Here is an 18,853-nt window from a genome sequence, read left to right as displayed (position 1 = left end):
GAACAGGTGGCCGACAGATTCACCACCTGCTACCCACGGACAAGACGAACAAAAGTAAGAAGCCAGAAAACCAGATGGAGATATGAATACTTTTGGCTAGCTCATGATCGGCAAAAATGAAACAGAAGGGCTTGATCTACAGAGCAGTAGGCAGGAAAGTAGCCATCCCCCCCGACAAACTTAAAGTTACACCATGTATTCCGACATGCTCGAGCTTCGATTAGAGGACTCTAAAATGGGATACGTGATTTCCTTCTGCTGCGTTTCCCACACGCTGGTGGGATTGCTGCTCCAAACTGTGTAACACATGGGGATTTGGCCCACCTTAAGGCCGGATGTACTTCCTGAAGCCAACCTTAAGAAGAGGAATGTATTCACTATTACGAGTTTCTATTGTGGTTGGTAACGTGTTGTGTTGTGTAGTGAGTAGGCGTGTATTGACACAAATATTGAGTCCCCGAGTCAAAATAATTAACCAGACGCGGCTAAATCTCTGAGCCGATCGGGAATGGAATCTGGGACACTGTGAACCGAGGACCTCGATGCTGACCATTCAGTCAAGGAACAGGAAAATGGGATAGCTGATCTAAAGTGATGTTAATGATCTTTCAATCCAAACACCAAGAAGATACGTTGAGTCCTCTCCTCGAAGGATGGTTGGATCCACCTTCAGCTGCCGTGGATGGTCTAGGTTGTCTCTTAAAAGGCATACTAGGTAAATGAGGACTGCTGAAGTTTCCCACTGCTTTCCTCACCAGGCCAGTACGTGTTATTGTACATCAGTATGACAAGCTCAATGAAATACATGCAACAATCGTTCTTATGAGCGCCACTTTCACGTCATTGATTGCAGGGACCGGCTCCGTAAGCAAGGGTTAACACTGTTCATATCTTAGAGAGTTTCATATCACCGAAGATGAGACAGATGAGTACAATTTTTGTGTAGATGTAATCTTGCAATCATGAGATGGTAGGTTCGAAATCATCATAGGCAGCCTTGAAGATGGTTTCCCAGGTTTTCAATTTTCACACTAGCCAAATGCCGGGGATGTACAGTCGCTCAGAAAGAGAATGAATGCGTGGTGTTATTAGATGTACAGTCGCTTAAAAAGATAATGAGTGCGTGGTGTTATTGGATGTACAGTCGCTCAGAAAGAGAATGAATGCGTGGTGTTATTGGATGTACAGTCGCTCAGAAAGAGAATGAGTGCGTGGTGTTATTGGATGTACAGTCGCTCAGAAAGAGAATGAGTGCGTGGTGTTATTGGATGTACAGTCGCTCAGAAGAGAACGAATGCGTGGTGTTATTGGATGTACAGTCGCTCAGAAAGAGAATGAGTGCGTGGTGTTATTGGATGTACAGTCCTCAGAAAGATAATGAGTGCGTGGTGTTATTGGATGTACAGTCCTCAGAAAGAGAATGAATGCGTGGTGTTATTGGATGTACAGTCGCTCAGAAAGAGAATGAGTGCGTGGTGTTATTGGATGTACAGTCGCTCAGAAAGAGAATGAATGCGTGGTGTTATTGGATGTACAGTCGCTCAGAAAGAGAATGAGTGCGTGGTGTTATTGGATGTACAGTCGCTCAGAAAGAGAATGAGTGCGTGGTGTCACTGGATGTACAGTCGCTCAGAAAGAGAATGAGTGCGTGGTATTATTTAAGTTCATCGCACATACTATACACTTTTCTCAGGAACAGTTAAATGTTTCTTGTGAGTATCCACAAGGTTTGCATCTACATGGACAGTAAATTATAGTTCGATAATCATTAAAATTGAGTGTGATAAAATATAAAATGCGAGGAACATACAGTACAATACCACGAGCGCGTTCTGTTTTTCTTAGAGTGACTATAAGTTAATTAACGTCACAACAACATTATAACATATAATAGTATACGGTAAGTTTAAATGTGTCGGCCTCGAGGTCTAGAGGTAACGTGCCTGTCTTTCAACAGGAGGCCTCCGGGTCGATTTCTGGCCAGATCAGGGATTTATACCTGGACCTGAAGTTTGGTTCGAAGTCCACTCACCTGTATGATTACAACAGAAGCTGTCTGACAGTGAGATGGCTACCCCGGTCTAGAAAACCAAGAATAACAGTCGAGATGATTCGTCGCACTGACCATGCGTCACCTTGTTTTTTTTATAAGTTTAAATGCGTTTCACAGACCCACATACCGACTGATTGATTGATTGATTGATTGATTGATTGGCTGTTTGATGACATGTGACCTCCAGAGAGGCCTGGTGTAGGGCTTTACAGTTGACTCCCATTGGCGACCTGCACGTCGGAGTGTGAGAGATAATAATAATAATGATGATCATGATGATGATGATGATGATGAAGTAGGGATAGGGTGAAACCCGGTGTCGACACTTAGACTACTTCTGTTGAATAACACCCAGGGGTCTGCTCAAGGATGTACATACCCATCCGACGGGCAAATCACCATCAACAGCGCCATATGCCATCACTGTATATGAAAAATTTGGACAGTTTTGGAATTGATTCCAGACTTTTAGCGCAATCTAGTGATTATGAATTGTATACCGGCTGTTGATAACGCTGTGCCTCTGTCGCTTTTGACCAGGTAGGTCTTCCGAAAACAAGGTATTCTACATTAAAAGTGTATTATTGAGGCTGAAAGTTAGTTCACGGAACAATATTTTGAGAAAGCTCGCAGCCACCACCTGGGGAGCAACCCCTCGCATCCTGAGAACCTCTGCTCTTGCTTTGTGTGTCTCCGCTGCAGAGTACGCTTCACCTGTGTGAAGTGCATCCACTCACACCAAAGCAGGTTGACAATGCAATCAACGAGACCGTACGAATCTTGTCGGGATGTCTGAAGCCAACTCCAGTTGACAAACTCTACCCGATTGTTGGAATAGCTCCCCCCACTATCAGGAGGACTGTTGCTGCTGATGCAGAGGGGACGAAGCAGACTAATGATTCTCGCCATCCTCTGCATGATCACCAGGCTGTAGTCTGTGGACTGAAGTCGAGAAAGAGCTTCATCACCAGGACTCATCTACTGGTAGGAACATCAGAGTCTAACCGCATCACCAGGTGGAAGAGCATGCTGCCGTCTGATACCCTGCAAAGGAAGAGCTAGTTCCAGGAAATGACCTGCCCTACCCTATTTGGAGATCACTTAATCGTCTTAGGGTGGGCGTCCCTCTTTGCAAGACAAACATGCAAAAATGGGGCATACTTCCAGGTGATAGAGACGCATCCTGCGAGTGTGGTGTAACACAAGATCCGGACCACCTGCTCATCTGCCCTCTACTAAAACAACCCTGCACTACACAGGACCTGATCGAGGCGAGCAACAAGGCCATCGAAGTTGCAACATTTTGGAAATGCTGAACGGCCATGGAATGATGATGATGATCGAGGCTGGCATAATTACAAGGCCAATGCTTTCAAGAAGAGCAACTTGGAAGGACACTTACCTGTTTTCCCGGGTGTACAGCGACAGTAGAAGCTTCCTACGCGGTCGACGCATGTGGCACCGTTGAAACAGGCCGCTCCAGCACAATCGTCGATGTTTTGACTGCAGGTCGGTCCGGACCAGCCGTTGACACAGATACACGAGAAGCCGCCAATGGAATTGGTGCACGTTGCACCATTCTGACATACAGAGGGTCTTAACGAACACTCGTCCACGTCATCGCCACACAATTCGCCTGTGTAGGTGGGTGGACACAAACAGGTGTAGCGATTGATCAGGTCCACGCAAGTAGCGCCGTTCTGGCATAGGTTGCCAGGGCAGTCATCGATGTTCTCTTCGCAGTTCTTTCCTCGGAATCCTGTAACACAACAGTGGCATATACTTTAGATTGGGAGGCACACCACAAACCTATTAATTCAACATATATACAGTATATATACACAAGTGACATTTGAGCATCGTGCACGACTCATCTCCCAGACTGTCAACCATAAGTTACATATCCATACGATAACGTACATCTTATCGTACTCACACAGACTGAGAACGTAGACAGGACTTTTCCGAATGTTCCCGAATGGGGAAGGCCTCCAAACCGAATAAAAAGTCGTAACTGACAGTGAGACAACAGCTAGTTACGTAAACAAGTACCGGCACAGTGAACAATAATCACGTCGCGTGCATACTACGCACTTTTCGGATGCAATGTAAACCAGATTCATCAGACAGCTAAATTTAGCCTAATCAACAGAAAATAAATATGTCTACGTCAGGGGACCGCTATATTGAAATCACAATGAACCCTAGATCATTAACGAGCACTACTACTGCCTCAAAGTTGAATTCTACACACAGGTTTCAAATGTCAATAACTTTAGTGTCTATATTATTTAATGTGAATATTACTACACCTCCATTTTTATCAACCCGTCTGCAATACATCGCCCGTAATTTATAACTTATAACCAGTAAATTTTACATGGTCTACCTCATTACTCAGGAACCAATGTTAAATGATTTGAACAGAATTTTGAGCTAAACAAATTTACCATCTTACACCAGATAAATTCATAACTACTTTATTCAACATACATACATACATACATACATACATACATACATTATCATTATAGACTGTTATGCCTTTCAGCGTTCAGTCTACAAGCCTCTGTGAATTTACTAAACGTCGCCACAATCCTCGATTTGCAACTAGTGTTGTGGCCACATTTAGTTCTCTATTCAATATGTAAATAATAATTATGAATATTTCTGCCACTGAAAAGGATTCATTCATTCATAGTTGCCCTTAAGCAGGGTATGGTAAGGAACACAGTGACCGAGAATGGACCAAGTGTAGCCTATCGTGAGCAATTTTAAAATTCTGATAGGAAATATGTGAATTGTAAGACAAATAACTTCTTCAAGACTGTAATTCCATACATTTTAAAACCCTTTACTGTTAGTATTAATGGTTGCTTATGATTTGGGGTTTCCCCTTTAGCCCAAAATATGCTAAGGTAACACCTCAGCGGACCCTGCACCAGCGGGAAAACGCTAGGAAGAAGAAGAAGAAGATTATAAGGTAACACGTGTTTTCAAGAAGGGTCTTCAAACGACCCCACCAGTTACTGAGCAGTTTCAGTTATTCCTATAATTTGTAAAATTCTGGAGTTAACTCGGTTTTTATCGGAAGGTAGCGGACACTGCCTAATCCTACCACAATAGTTATAGGTACGGAAAACGAGCGTCAACTTCTCCTTTTACTCTGTACTCCAACATGTGCGATTAGTGCTCGCTATGAAACCAGTCGCTTCTTAACAATGGGTGGCACCGAGGTGAAACAGAATGGCAAAAAAAGAACGACATTGTCTACTTGCAATGCCCCATATAAAATTGTATTTCCAATTATTATAATAAGAATAACCTAGTAATCTAACGGATAAGGCTTCAAGGAGAGCAAATTATTATTATTATTATTATTATTATTATTATTATTATTATTATTATTATTATTATTATTATTATTATTATTATTATTATTATTATTATTATTATTATTGCTAGAATCTAGGAATAAATTTGTCAGCAGCTCTTATATGTCTAACATCTCTGCACTACTTCAGCATCTGCCTTCATATCCCTGTAAATGTATTAAATTTAAACCTATCAAAGTATTCCCCACTCCGGTATAATATTCGGTTAGTCTGAAGTTTTTATAAAGTTATTTACACTGAGAAGTGAAACAAGAAATATGATACGTTATAAATATTCAAGCTCATGTCGTAAGCCAAACAAATGTGAGATAAGAGACCAGCCAAACTACTACCATAATATTAACCCGAGAATAATATTCAATTTTTGGTTTGGCCAGCGAATAGCTGCCCGTAAAGTACCCACTTTCAACCTTATCATCTGAATAAGATAGAAATGAGTGAGAGAAAGGACAATCTCAGTCGCATTTAACGAAGTGTTTCATACATATGCCCGGGCCGGATGCGCAATAGTCGCTCTTGGTTTTATAGTGCCAGGCAAGAAGAGAGCATGCTAGCTAGCAGTAGTCAAGGTTCTCACAGTCATCTTGTTGCACGAACCACAAGTTACATTCCTTTTATGACACAACATCTGCCTTATCTATGTGTGTCCATTTTCATCCGTCTTTGTAACCAAGTCTGTAAATTGTGCTCGAGATGGTGCCCACGATACACGGACATCCCGTTCTTCTTACCCTTTCTTTCTTGATGGACCCTCATAAACACACCATACCGGACTTGACGGCCTGCCCGTCGGCACTACCTTCAACTTCTAAGAATGTGTCCTTGACTCGAAATTGTATTTACGCCTGAATCATCACCTCCAACTACTATATAGGTATCCAAGTGACAATACGTACAGTTCATAAGAAAGAATCCGATCTGCGATGGCCCTTTAAGAGTGACTACTACTTTCGGACTCTTTATCACCAGAAGATGAAAACAGAGCACTGCTGTTATAATAATAATAATAATAATAATAATAATAATAATAATAATAATAATAATAATAATGAAATGGCGTATGACTTTTAGTCCCGGAAGTGTCCGAGGACATGTTCGGCTCGCCAAGTAGAGGTCTTTTGATTTGACTCCCGTAGGCGACCTGCGCGTCGTGATGAGGACGAAATGATGATGAAGACGACACATACACCCAACCCCGTGTCAGCGAAATTAACCAAGGATGGTTAAAATTCCCGACCCTGCCGGGAATCGAACCCGGGACCCCTGTGACCAAAGGCCAGCACGCTAACCATTTAGCCATGGAGCCGGATAATAATAATAATAATAATAATAATAATAATAATAATAATAATAATAATAATAATTTTTCCAGGTTGAGATGTCAGGAAGGTGGCTCGATCCCGACTCGGTCCGGTGGTATTTGATTGTGCTCAAGTTTGACAGTCTCTTTATATTTATCGTATTTAAACCCCCTCAAACAGCACCGACTTCAGCAGGGTTGGGATCCACAATCTTGGAACAGAAGAATTACGTCTAACCTATTGCGCCACTAATGTCGGCTTACTCTAATGTCGCACTAACACTGAAGGTTTTCGGCTACACACGAATGAGAAAGAGATAGTTCTGGCCTTAATGACGGTGCCTCAGCGTTTGCCTGGTGTGAAAATGGAAAACCACGGAAAGCCATATTCAGGGCTGCTGACAGTGGGGTTCGAGACCATCGTCTTCGAAACGCATGCTTACAGCTACAAAACACGAACCACGCAGCCAACTCGCTCGGCTTGTCGTTAGTGGTATTCGTGTCTTGACCTCCCACTACCACCTAAGCAAGCTTCTAGATTTATTTGACGACTGATTTCGTGATCACAGCGACGCGTCCTTCAAGTTTATGCAGAATCCGAACTAGAGGAACGTGATTTTTCATTTTGAAACTCCCACATGTACTGGCCGGGATTCGAATCACAGCCGTCTTGGTGAAAAGCCAGTGGCGATGCCTCTCAGCTATCACATTCACACAATAAATTAATGTATTGGTCTATTCATGTCCGCCTCTGTAGTGTTGTGGTTAGTGTGATTAGCTGCCACCGCCGGGCCCGGGTTTGATACCCGGCTCTGCCACGAAATTTGAAAAGTGGTACGGGGTCTACTCTGCCTCGGGAAGTCAACTGAGTAGAGGGGGGTTCGATTCCCTCTTCAGTCATCCCCGAAATGGTTTTCCGTGGTTTCCCACTTCTACTCCAGGCAAATGCCGGGATGGTACCTAAATTAAGCCCACGGCCGCTTCCTTCCCTCGTCCTTGTCTATCTCTTCCAATCTTCTTATCCCCCAACAAGGCCTCTGTTCAGCATAGCAGATGAGGCCGCCTGGGCGAGGTACTGGTCCTCCTTTCCAGTTGTATCCCAACCCAAAGTCTCACGCTCCTGGACACTGCTCTTGAGGCGGTAGACGTGAGATCCCTCGTCGAGTCCTTGGGAAAAACCAAACCTGGAGGGTAAACGGATTAGGAAAGAAAGAAAGAAAGAAAGAAAGAAAGAAAGAAAGAAAGAAAGATAATATGTTGTAATAATAATGTTATTGGCTTTACGTTCCACTAACTACTTTTTCACGGTTTACGGAGACGCCGATGTGCCGGAATTTAGTCCCGCAGGAGTTACTTAACGTGCCAGTAAATCTACGACACGAGACTGTCATATTTGAGCACCTCCAAATACCACCGGACTGAGCCAGGATCGAAGCTGCCAAGTTGGGGTGAGAAGGCCAGCGCCTCAAGCGTCTGAGCCACTCAACCCCGCAAGAAAGAATTGATCTATTCATACATTAATCAGTCATTAGAATCAGATAAAAAAGTATTCCATGTAATGCATTCAAATTCATTCTGTCCCAATTATAGGCAGTCTTATAAATGTTTTGTATTCTTGGTACTGTGAAGGTTTTATTTTCGAGTCTTGCAGGGAAATCATGTGAATTCTTAACCTTTGCAAAACGCATTAAAGCAGCTCATATCGGTCACTCTTCCGAAATCAACAAATGCAGCCTCATACAACTGATTATAAAAGGCAAGATGGAAGAGAAACTTGGGCGTGGACGAAGAAGGTTATCCAGAGCGCAGATCCTTCGACAATGGTTCGACATCCATAGTACTCTAATACGGGAAACACAAAATAGGAACAAATCTTCAGTGATGGCCTGCAAAAGAAAAGAAGAAGAGCTACTTATCGAGTTTTATCGTAAGTTCCTTGCTGTATGACTGGCACATTCGATGACGGCGATTGTTTTGCGGGTTTTCAGCCCTTTTTACGTAAAAGTATTCACGAAAGGTTAGGATTATAAAAGAACCCTATTTTACCATCGGGCTAGAAAAAGATCATGAGCAAACAAGGAGAGGGGGGCTGCGGACAGAAGATAGTGTCAGCACAACTTAGTGGAAGGCGTGCTAGACACGACCTGCGAGTTGTGACTCGTGGTAGCTAGGTTTATGTGAAATGCTTAAACTTGGCATTATCTGATGATGACTACATTCACATCTTTCCTTTGTTGCTGGAAGCTAGTAAGGGACATCACATCTTTCTAGTCCTCTTTCACATTTTGTGTTTAATTTGTGCGATTCTTTTTTTTTCCCCCTACTAAGCAAGTTCGTTGTTGAATTCCTCGGCACAGAAATGTGAAGTAAGCAAGCCCTTTTTTATAGGTACCTAAATCTTTGTTGGGCAATCACGGAGTATTTTTTTATTTGTTTATTGGCTGGTATCAAGACTAACATTCAACAGATTGTTTGTGTTTCTTCTCCGTCTGTCGGGATGCCCGCGCGGACGTGATATCGTTTTGACAGTGTTTGGCGGGCTACTAAAAGATGCCAATGGAAACCGTCAATAAGTCAGCGGGACAAAAACAAAGACATTCCATTCCATAAAACACATCTCCATTGTGTTGTGAAGAGCCGGACAATCGGGTGCTGTCCAGAGACCGGTTCTGTGGAGCTCTCGACACCCGTCTTGTCGCGTAATTCGTGCGCGCAGTTGTGCTGTATGGTAACAGTCTTGTATCGCAGTGTCAGCAACATGACTCTTGGCCCACTGCACACAATAGCAAGGCAGTGTTGACAACAATGCCGTATTGCTTACAGAAGCGTTTAGTGCTCTGCATCTGAAAGGTCAGCCTACTGTATGGGTCAACTTTTGACTGCCTCAGCTGAGGTATTGGGATCTATATGTGTAAATGTTGGGTGTTCAGATGTTGGGCGTTCAGCTGGTGTTGTTCAGATTTCAAGGAAGATTCTTGCTCCATATAAACCAGCCTAAAATATTGGGTATTAAGGGACTATATTATAAAAATAATTGTAGAATTTGCCAGCAGAGGAACATATCAATTTTCTCGAGAATAGAATCACCACCCCCACTAGAGTGTCAAAACCCTAAGTTTGGGGGTTAGCTTTTTAAGAACGGCCAAAAAATTGGCACTCCATGTCACAATAAGCATTGTTGGCATATCTCCATCTAATGGGAAAAATTAAATCTTTCTGTGAGCCGTCCAGTAATCGTCATTGCGCTGATATCTAGCAACGAAAGTGGAATTTTACTAAAACATCCCTATCGGTGAAGTTAATTAAATTCTGTTAGGTGACACTGGATGAGTCTTAAACATGCCAACAACAATGATGTGGAGTGCCAATCGCAAATCGACTACCTCGCCCGGGATCAAACCCGCGAACTTGGTATCACGAGTCTGACATACTAGCACTGATCCACAGAAACAGCTATAATAATAATAATAATAATAATAATAATAATAATAATAATAATAATAATAATAATACAGCCTGTTACCGGGTACTGGGTCTTCTAGAGTGTTATCATACAGACAGCCTGCGTAACAAATTCGAATTTCTGATTTCCAACAGTGAAACAGTGATTTTCGTAGACAGGTTACTTAGATGGCATTAGTTCAGAAGGTCTGCTACTCTGTAATTGAGGCCATAATATTCTTAGTGTCATAATTACAAACACGGTTTTTACGGAGTAGTATTTATGGTAACAAAATTTTGTGTGGATACCCTGATCTCAGAATGCAATGCCCATGTTCGACAACCCACTTGAACATCGAGTGACATCTTATTTATGCCTAACCGGGAGAACATGGTCTCCAATCCTTCATCACACATCCACCAACAACTTGTTTTACAGCCTTTCTAAAAAAACGGTGCATTACTTTTGAGCCACGACATGTTCAACAAAGTGTTCGAAATTTTGCACGCGTCTGTACACAAGCTATGTTTGTTTGTTTGTTTGTTTGTTTGTTTGTTTGTTTGTTTATTTAGCGTATGGCTCTTTCAGTGTCAGGAGTGTCCGAAGACATATTCGACTCGCTTGGTGCAGTCCCATGGACGACATACTAGCAGTGGATGTTCTTTCAGTACATGGGTACTTCAAGATGACTGATTACTTAGAATCACTTCACAGAGTTGACAACAATAGGCGGTGCACAGAGTTTGCAACAATAATCAGTGGCGGCGCCTCGCTGATGCTCTGATGGGTTGTCCGTCGAAGTATGGCTTCATTGATAGATAATGGGCATCTGCCACTCTAGTCTGGTCCATGTAACGCATACAGAAGACTGCGCCGTGTTTCCTGAGCTGATGATGAAGTTATTTTTATTTGGTATGGTGCGGCTTGTAGTCACGGCTATATTTTTCCCCTAGGATGTATTTTGTAATTATCTTTTTGAATTCCATTTGACATAATCGAGACCGGAGTGACTGATGGTATACAGATGAAATACCATAATTGGTTGTACAAAGTGAACGTCGCGTTTCCATCGAGTTTCACTTCAAATATTTACATTTATGCGGCTATAAAAAACTAAACCCCATGGCACTACGGCCCTCGAATGGCCTTGGCCTGCCAAGCGACCGCTGTTCAGCCCGAAGGCCTGCAGATTACAAGGTGTCGTGTGGTCAGCACGACGAATCCTCTGGAGCGTTATTCTTGGCTTTCTAGACCGGGGCCGCTATCTCACCGTCAGATAGCTCCTCAATTCTAATCACGTAGGCTGAGTGAACCTCGAACCAGCCCTCAGGTCCAGGTAAAAATCCCTGACCTGGCCGGGAATCGAACCCGGGGCCTCCGGGTAAGAGGCAGGCACGCTACCCCTACACCACGGGGCCGGCATTTATGCGGCTATAGTTCCACCTTAAATATCAACAGATGTATGGTGTAGTGTAGATCCACATGTTGCAAGGAAATTCTAAAATACTATGCTTATTCTTGAAAATACATTACTTTTAGGGCCTTCGTAAGTTCACTAAGAAAACAATGGGTTGTATAATGCCGTAATGATCATGTCATTATAATCCTACATTGTGATACAACTTGGACTACGGGCTTGTTCGATATTTTGCATATTTGTCAGGCGAAATTAAATGAGATGTTTATGCATGGAGGCCCATAATCCAAAACCACATAAATCTTTTATCTAGTCTATATCTACTATTTTTATATTTCTTGTTCTTGGATGAATGGTCTGCGTAGCGACCTTTGGTTCGAAGGGCTTCGGGTTTGATTAATTCTTCTAGCTCGGGAGCTAGGTGTTTGTGTTTATCTTCATGCACATCTTCATTTGTATATCCCGTACCACACCACAAACCATACACAAACACGTAATAGTGAATACATCCCTCCACGTAGGGTTGGCATCAGGAAAGGCATCCAATCGTAAAACTAAGCTTAATCCATAAAGTGCTGAACCCTAGTAGTTGGGAAAAGGCTAGGAAGACGCACAAGAATATTATTTCTTTATTCCTTCTTCAGATAGTCTCCTTTTCGTTTTTGTGGCATCCTTATAAAGAATTGATTTGTAAGCTCGCTAGATTGTTTTAAGCACAATGATTTTACACATCCTCCTTTAGTTTACTTCTACTATTTCACTTGCAGCTTCTTTGAGGTTATTCATGTTTTTCGACATTCGTTGCCACTGCGATTCGATCTATCGTCTTCTCTTCTCGATACGGCCAGTCACATGTTATTTTTCAACTTTTCGTCACGTCTGAGATAGCTGTACATTTAATTCATCTTTTATAATCAGCTCTATTACTGTGTTTTCTCGTCAAAGAAATATGGAAGTTTAAATTCTTCTCTGACGATTCTCGGTTGTATGCATGGCTGCTCTCGGTCCCGGATTATAACTTGTACTATGTAGCATAACTTACTATTTTAATACTGTACTGAGTTCTGGTCAATTATAGTCCGTTTAACTTCATCGTTGCCGGGACGGGTGAATCACACCCAGTCAGCTGTTAGATATTAAGACTTAAATTTTCGGTAGAGTGCCGTATAACAGGCATCGTCAATCGAGAGCGAAATGCCTTCGCAGCCAGTTTGCTCCCCGCTCTCGAGGAACGAGAGCAGCTTAGCGAGCAAGTAGGGGAAGTGCATGACGTAGTATGTAGGCCTACTGAAGGCCCGTGACGCAAGTACAGTACGTCCACGGTATGCAACCCGCCTGACTGCTGCTCCCTTGTCACGTGATAAACACCCGTCCCGAGCGTAGCAAGTATCACCGGCTCCCTAGAGCAACTACGTGATGACGTCTGCCGTATAACACTGCGTATGGAAGGCGTCGTGGATGTTCGCGCCCACTTAATCTGGAAAGATGGTATGCTATACTAAAAATAATAACTAGAGATCTCGGAGGAAACCTCTCCTGTCAAAAACTATTTCCGGCACAAACTGCCCGTGCAGACGTGCACTACAATGTACGAGTTTTATACGAGAGTGCGACTCAGAACGCGTTAAAGGTTTCGGCATTTTAGTCATAGTAAGTAAACTCGCGTTCTCAATCCCGAGGTGGTGTAGCTCTTTTCAGGCACACCTCCAACGGAGGTCAGCTGCATATACATTTCAACCACCAGCTCTCCTGCCACTCTTAAATTTCTGGCAGTACCGAGAATCGAAGCCGGGCCGCCGAGGACGGCAGCTAATAGTGTTAACCGTTACCCTACGCAGCCGGACATTTCAGTCATGAGAGTTTTCTTTATTTAAAAAACACACACAACACAAACAACATCCATGCGCAACAGCGACCGCTGCTCAGCTTGAAGGCCTGCAGATTACGAGTTGTCATGTGGTCGGCACGACGAATCCTCTCGACCCTTACTCTTGGCTTTCTACAGCGGGGCTGCTATCTCACAGTCAGATAGTTTTTTTTTTTTTGCTAGTTGTTTTACGTCGCACCGACACAGATAGGTCTTACGGCGACGATGGGAAAGGAAAGGGCTAGGAGTGGGAAGGAAGCGGCCGTGGCCTTAATGAAGGGGTACAGCCACAGCATTTGCCTTGTGTGAAAATGGGAAACCACGGAAAACCATTTTCAGGGCTGCCGACAGTGGGGTTCGAACCTACTATCTCCCGAATACTGGATACTGGCCGCAATTAAGCGACTGCAGCTATCGAGCTTGGTAGGTCAGATAGTTCCTCAATTGTATACGCGTAGGCTGAGTGGCCTCGAACCAGCCCTCAGATCCAGATAATCCCTGACCGGGCCGGGAATCGAACCAGGGACCTCCAGATAAGAGGCAGATACGATATCCCTATACAACGGGGCCGGCTTTAAAAGGAATTCCACCGGGAGAGTTGGCCGTGCGGTTAGAGGCATGCGGCTGTGAGCTTGCATCCGGGAGATAGTGGGTTAGAATCCCACTGTCGGCAGCCCTGAAGATGGTTTTCCGTGGTTTCCCATTTTCACACCAGGCAAATGCTGGAGCTGTGTATACCTTAATTAAGGCCACGGCCGCTTCCATCCAACTCCTAGGCATTTCCTATCCCATCGTCGCCATAAGACCTATTAGTGTCGGTGCGACGTAAAGCCACTAGCAAATAAATAAATAAATAAATAAATAAATAAATAAATAAATAAATAAATAAATAAATAAATAAATAAATAAATAATCTGGGGTACTAAAAACCTCTTTATTCTTAGCATGTACTGTATATTCAAAATGGTTGCATTCCGAACTTACCCGTGAAATAAACTTTATCTTACATTCTGGATTTGCTTCTGTGCCTGGGGAAGTCAGGAGACGCTAAAAGAGAAGATTTTAGATGACATTTTGAAATGAGTGTGTTCCATCACTGTTGGTGAGGTAGACGAGTGGCAAGTTTAAGAGCGGTCTTAATGGCGCGCAGTCGTAAAGTTTATGTGGAGATGAGCTCGATACAGAACCTGTTTTTGCTTCGTTGAGCGGCCTCTTTGACGGCCGCTTTTCAAAAAAGTGTGACCAGGCGATTATCATCCTGTAAGCTAATTTGTGACAGATTGTGAGGACTTCGAAGGGCGATGACGTCTCTGCAACTTTCATTACCGCTTCATTGCTTCATCACCGCCCTGGACAAATAATTCGCTGGCATTCTCTGTGTATACAGTATATAGAACGCACGAACGTCTGGTCTCGGGACGGGTTCGTTTCAGGTTTCTGCCACAAATCTGAGGCTGGTCTGAGAGACTGAAATAGTATGGACTCGGTCTTCGTTAACATTCGTTAAAACTCCTGCCTTTCCTAGACGTGTTTGTCACGGTTTATCTGCTTCGACTTTAGGCAATTGCTGTTCGACTTTAGGCAATTGCTAGGGTGATGCCCCTATCCCATTCCTTTGCAGTTATAGGGCTAATTTATTACAGGGAAGCGATTTTTGACCGTTGCCACATCAATACAGATTGTCAGACTCAATACACACTAAATAGACTACACGGGACTGTTGACCAAAATATCCTAATCCCGTACATGAAGTAACTCAACAATAAACGCTTGACTCGATTACAATTTTGGAGGTTCAAGTTCAAGTCCTGGTGAATGACTTTTCGGCATGGAAAGACACTTATCAGTTGTTCAGATCCATGACTTACGACTTAAAAGCAAGCACATAAAATTCCACAAGTAGCTTGGCATAACTTTGCTTTTAGACAGACGGGAATGATCGAAGATCGATCGTGGGTGAATGATGTGTGGATTACGAAAAAATCACAACTGTTAAAGAAGGAATTCAGCCTTAAACCCTGGTGAAAAAAAAAATAAAACCATTAACTTTCGGACGAGAAAGAATCCAACAACTTCAGGGTGATCTTTGAACCTCAGAAATAAAGAAAACAAACTGATGGAATTGAGGTTGTCAGTGACTTTTTAGTATTACTGTTGTGTCGTCAAATTCTTCACATACCTATAAAACACCTACATTAGTAGGACCGGCGTTGTAATGTGCCGCTTTGATTTAAATACGTTGGACATAATGGATTATATTCTCCCTGTTTGTGAATGCAGCTCTGGCAAGCTCCCGCTGTGGCAGAAGCTCCTGCATGTACTCTAAACGTGGTCGGCCTCAGATTGTATGCAGACGAGAATGAGTTATTTCTTTCAATTTTGTGTCGCAATAATATCATGTACCATAAATTTGCCGTGAGCAGTGGAACACGACTCGGTCTCAGTTAATTTAAAACTATCAGGCCACGTGGGAGGCAGTACGTTTTTACCAGCTCTGTGGCATTAAGATACAACCCTCCCTAATAACCGAGCATCATTGCTCAAGGTACGTCGGTTAAAAGTAATCAGGCGAGGTAACAAATGTCGTAATGGCCCCAATTGTAGACGGAAGACAAATGCTCTCCAACAGAATCTCATTAGAAATAGTAATATCTTAGTCACGTAAAGCACATGGATGTGATCGAATTCATGATTCATGCCGTGTATAGGCTCTACTCGTAAGTGAGGAAGCCAGCAAACGCTTTGTGTGATGTGAGCTGCTCGTCTGGTCACAGAACAGTGAATAATAAAAGGTATTTTTCAGAACACTATACTGTAGCTAACGTCTCGAAAGAACAAACACATAGCCATTATCTAGAGAGAAATGCACCTCACAAGCATTTAAAAAAGGTAGGTATCTTCTAACGGCACCGCTCAACGAATTTATTTCAGATTGCACAGCCTAGAGATCGGAAAGGAGAATTATGCTTTGAATTGATCATTCTGATTTCGCGGCATGCTAATTCTCCTATCCACAAATCATATTGCGGTATTCCTCTTTTTGCGGCCTTTCTCACATTGTGGTGGGGATGCAGGTGAGATCTCAGTCGTATATGTGGACGTGACCCTGTTTTACGGCCGGATGTATTTCCTGACGCCAAACCTATTCAAGAGATGTATTCACTGTTGCATGATTCTGTAATGGCTGATAGTGTAACGTGTACTACGTGAATGAAGAGTCGTGTATTAAAACGAACACAAACAGTCCCTGGGGCAAGGGAATTAACCAGAAGCGGATAACATTACCGATCTGGCCGGGAATCGAACTCGGGCATCTGTGAACGGAAGCCTCAATGCTGACCATTCAGCTAGGAGACGGCCACTATCTGCTAGAGTGCAGTTCGTAAATATGATTCATAGTACTTCAGTTCACAAATTGAAACCTCCCTTAACATACTTTACGGCCTGCAAACGAACCCTAGAAAAATTATATCCGCTAACGATTCCCGAACTATAAAGTTTTTAATAACTATACAAATATAAACTTTTTTTTCTTGCTAGGGGTTTTACGTCACACCGACACAGATAGGTCTTATGGCGACGATGGGATAGGAAAGGCCTAGGAGTTGGAAGGAAGCGGCCGTGGCCTTAATTAAGGTACAGCCCCAGCATTTGCCTGGTGTGAAAATGGGAAACCACGGAAAACCATCTTCAGGCCTGCCGATAGTGGGATTCGAACCTACTATCTCCCGGATGCAAGCTCACAGCCACGCGCCTCTACGCGCACGGCCAACTCGCCCGGTAATATAAACTTTAGAGCTGGAAAAGCTTACCAGAGAATTTTCATCAAGGAGATATATGAAGTGTGAATTTATACTTTTTATGTCTTCTATTAGTTTATCATTGTCCTTTAAGCTGAAATGTATTTCTTGTTCTTTTATTACATTGTAAAACGTACATTTTTAGTAGTCTTTAGCATTGTTTGTTTATTTGTTTGTTTGTTTGTCCCTTAGTCCCGTTTCTTGACACGAGGTCGGGATGAGGTGAGATACATTTTATAGAACATGTATTGCGGCCAGATGCCTTTTTTTTTTCTTTACGTCGCACCGACACAGACAGGTCTTATGGCGACGATGGGACAGGAAAAGCCTAGGAATGTGAAGGAAGCGCCCATGGCCTTAATTAAGGTACAGCCCCAGCATTTGCCTTGTGTGAAAATGGAAAACCACGGAAAACCACCTTCAAGGCTGCCTACAGTGGGGTTCGAACCGACTATCTCCCGGATGCGAGCTCACAGCGAGCCTAGTTTTATTGCAGGTTGCCCTTCATGGCGTCAGCCTTATGTGGAGGGATGTATTCACCATTGCACGTTTCTGTGGTGGTTGGCAGTGTGATGTATTGTGTGTAGATGTGCATACACCCAATCCCGATGAATTAACAACATGCAGTTAAAATCCTCGGACCGACCGGGATTCGAACGCAGGAGCCGAAGGCCAGTACGCAGACCTTTAATCCAAAAAGTCCAATTTATGTACACTAACTTCTTCTCCTTCTTGTTCTTTTTATTCCCTAGCCTTATATCTACTCATAAAACGGGGACTCCCGAGCTCAGTCAGGGTAGGCTTGTCTGACTCTGAGAAAGTATATCCGATGTTCTTGCACTAGATCTAGTGGCACTTCACTTTAAAAAAAAAAAAAAACAGCCTCAGAAATGCGTTTCTGTATGGCTTCTTCGGCTCTTCGATGGCAGATTGTACTAGATAGTGTTCATCACGTCTTCTGACGTAGATGTACCAGCGGAGCTGGTTTTCCTCCATCTCTTCGCTAATGGGTACAATTTGAAAATCTCCTCTTACGTGCTCATTGCGCACTTTGCGATGCCGAGTGACGCCCGCCGACCATTGCAGCATCCGTACCGTACCTCTGTAACATGCATTCGATAGTCATGCTTTTTCCGTCTTGCCCACATTCGGTAAGGGACCGCAATTTCGTCCAACCAACACTGATGCGGTGCTTGACATAATATAGTTAGTATGTATTTATGTAGTTAGTAATAAGTTTGTAGGGCCCGGACTTTTATGTAACATAAAAATGTAGTGAAATATGTAATTAAACTGGCTAGTGTACCCGTGCTTCTCTACGAAATTCTACATTGTATACAGAATTCTAGATGAAGTCGTGAACATAGGTACTTAAAAATGAAATTTATGCACCTTTCCCTAAGCTACCATTTCATCTTGCGTGAATAAAGTCATTCGGACTGTAGTGCTTTATTCCCCGACCTTACATTCCGATTTTCATTAAATTCTGCTCACCCATTTTCTCGTGGCTCGGCACTGATATGGACTTAGCAACAAAAATCGAAATTCATGAATATCTCTGTTATCATAGCCGGTACGG

General features: G+C 43.1%; 1 protein-coding gene across 1 annotated transcript in view; it reads right to left on the bottom strand.

The window, feature by feature from the left end:
- N (neurogenic locus Notch protein) overlaps nucleotides 1-18,853 on the bottom strand; it is a 518,735-nt gene that overhangs the window by 105,278 nt on the left and 394,604 nt on the right. The window contains exon 6 of the mRNA XM_067143095.2: nucleotides 3,456-3,812. Coding sequence (XP_066999196.2) covers nucleotides 3,456-3,812 — 357 coding nt within the window. The remainder of the gene's footprint in view (nucleotides 1-3,455; nucleotides 3,813-18,853) is intronic.

This window comes from Anabrus simplex, chromosome 3 (genome assembly GCF_040414725.1).
Source record: "Anabrus simplex isolate iqAnaSimp1 chromosome 3, ASM4041472v1, whole genome shotgun sequence".
In the NCBI taxonomy this organism is placed as follows: domain Eukaryota; kingdom Metazoa; phylum Arthropoda; class Insecta; order Orthoptera; family Tettigoniidae; genus Anabrus; species Anabrus simplex.
The sequence above is the reverse complement of the archived record's forward strand: the minus strand, read 5'-3'. Positions and strand labels throughout refer to the sequence as shown.